This window comes from Entamoeba invadens (assembly GCF_000330505.1).
Source record: "Entamoeba invadens IP1 unplaced genomic scaffold scaff_1105074726207, whole genome shotgun sequence".
Lineage (NCBI taxonomy): Eukaryota > Evosea > Mastigamoebida > Endamoebidae > Entamoeba > Entamoeba invadens.
In genome coordinates, this window is record NW_004440419.1 from 83,032 (window position 1) to 84,764 (window position 1,733).

At 30.6% G+C, this 1,733-nt stretch overlaps 1 protein-coding gene across 1 annotated transcript; it reads left to right on the forward strand.

Moving 5' to 3' along the window:
- Positions 1-31: 31 nt before the first annotated feature.
- Positions 32-1,531, forward strand: EIN_190790 (protein kinase, putative; the record flags this gene model as incomplete). The annotated part of the gene is made up of 1 exon (XM_004257062.1): positions 32-1,531. A coding segment is annotated over one exon (1,500 nt), but the record flags the coding sequence as incomplete, so codon positions are not given.
- Positions 1,532-1,733: the final 202 nt, after the last annotated feature.

Consider the following 1,733-nt stretch of genomic DNA (forward strand, 5'->3'; position numbering starts at 1 on the left):
AAACTGCATTTCATGTGACAACGCAATAAGTTGCAACATATGTGTAGAAAAGGATTATGTTTTAGTCAATTCACAATGTGTGAATTACAAAGAAATTGAATATTGTAAATCTGCTAACAATTCAAAGTGTATTGAATGTGAAGGGTATCACAAACCAAGTGATATAGGTGATAACTGTGTCAAAGTGACGAATTATGGTTTAGTCGTTGGAGTACCGATTTCAGTCACATTAGTAGTTATTGTATTAATTGTTGTGATAATAATAGTAGTAATTCTTTGGTTGCAAAATCAAAAACAGAAGAAAAAAGAGCAAAATATTTGCAACTTCAAGATGAGTCGGTCAAACATTGAGATGATGAAAATAAGTGCAAATTTGGTGTCAAATAAGAAGAAATTGACGTTTGATCTTGACAACAATGATCCACTCAAAGTTGATAAAGAAACAAGGGATTTAATTTGTATTGGAAACAATTCAAAAAACAACTTGAAAGTACAATTTAGTGTGATGAATGGGTGTGATTATTATGAAATTAGAACAGTACCTTCACTTGTATCTCTCAAGCCTGGCTTTGCTTGCGAATTTGAAATATTTATTAAACCGTTGTGTACTTGTACTACCAAGGAAGATGTAATGATTACTTCATTAAATCTTTCAACGGGAATCATTGAAAACACAAAAATACCAATTGAGATAGAGACTGAACAAACAACTAAATTGAATTATAGAGAACTTGAAGAAGATAAGAAACTTGGTGAAGGCTCTTTTGGAATTGTATACAAAGGAAAATATAGAGGAAATGTAGTTGCCATTAAAAAGATGAAACAACTTGACAACAATGAAAGTGGACTTGTAGAATTTGAAAAGGAAGTTTCCATGTTAGACAAATTCCGCAGTGAATATATCATCCATTTTTATGGTGCCGTTTTTATAGAAAGTAAGGTGTGTATGGTCACTGAATTTGCACAATTTGGGTCACTACAAGACTTGATCAAACACCAAAAAAGTGAAGAAATTGAAAAAAAGTTAAGGTTGAAATTCTTACTTGATGGTGCAAAAGGTATTCAGTATCTTCATGAGAATGGAATTTTACACAGGGATATCAAGCCCGACAATTTGCTTGTAATGTCTTTGAATATCACAGAAAAAGTTAATGCTAAATTGACTGATTTTGGGAGTAGTAGAAATGTAAATATGCTACAAACCAACATGACATTTACAAAAGGAATTGGAACACCAGTATACATGGCTCCGGAAATACTCAAACAACAAAAATATAAAAAGTCTGCTGATGTGTATTCATTTGGAATCACCATGTTTGAAGTCATTTCATGGAAAGAGCCGTACTCCAAAGATCAATTTAAATATCCATGGAAAATCGCAGATTTTGTAATGGCTGGAAATCGTCTTAAAAAACCCGAGATGATGAGCAATGAACAATATGATATAATATCAGACTGTTGGTCTCCACAAATGGAAAAAAGAATGACAATCAACGAAGCGGCCCAAAGAATCGAAAAATTGTTGATTTAATATTTATGGGGTTAAATGGTTGTAAATATGGTCAATTAATTAAATTGATTATTAACAAAATAACATATAAATAAGCAATCATTTGTAACATATTTTATAAATATTTATATAGATTTAATTTTAATAACTTTGTTATTTTGTTTTCAAATGTTTGACACTTGTTATTATAATTATTGTATTTGATGGAATTTGTAGAACCATA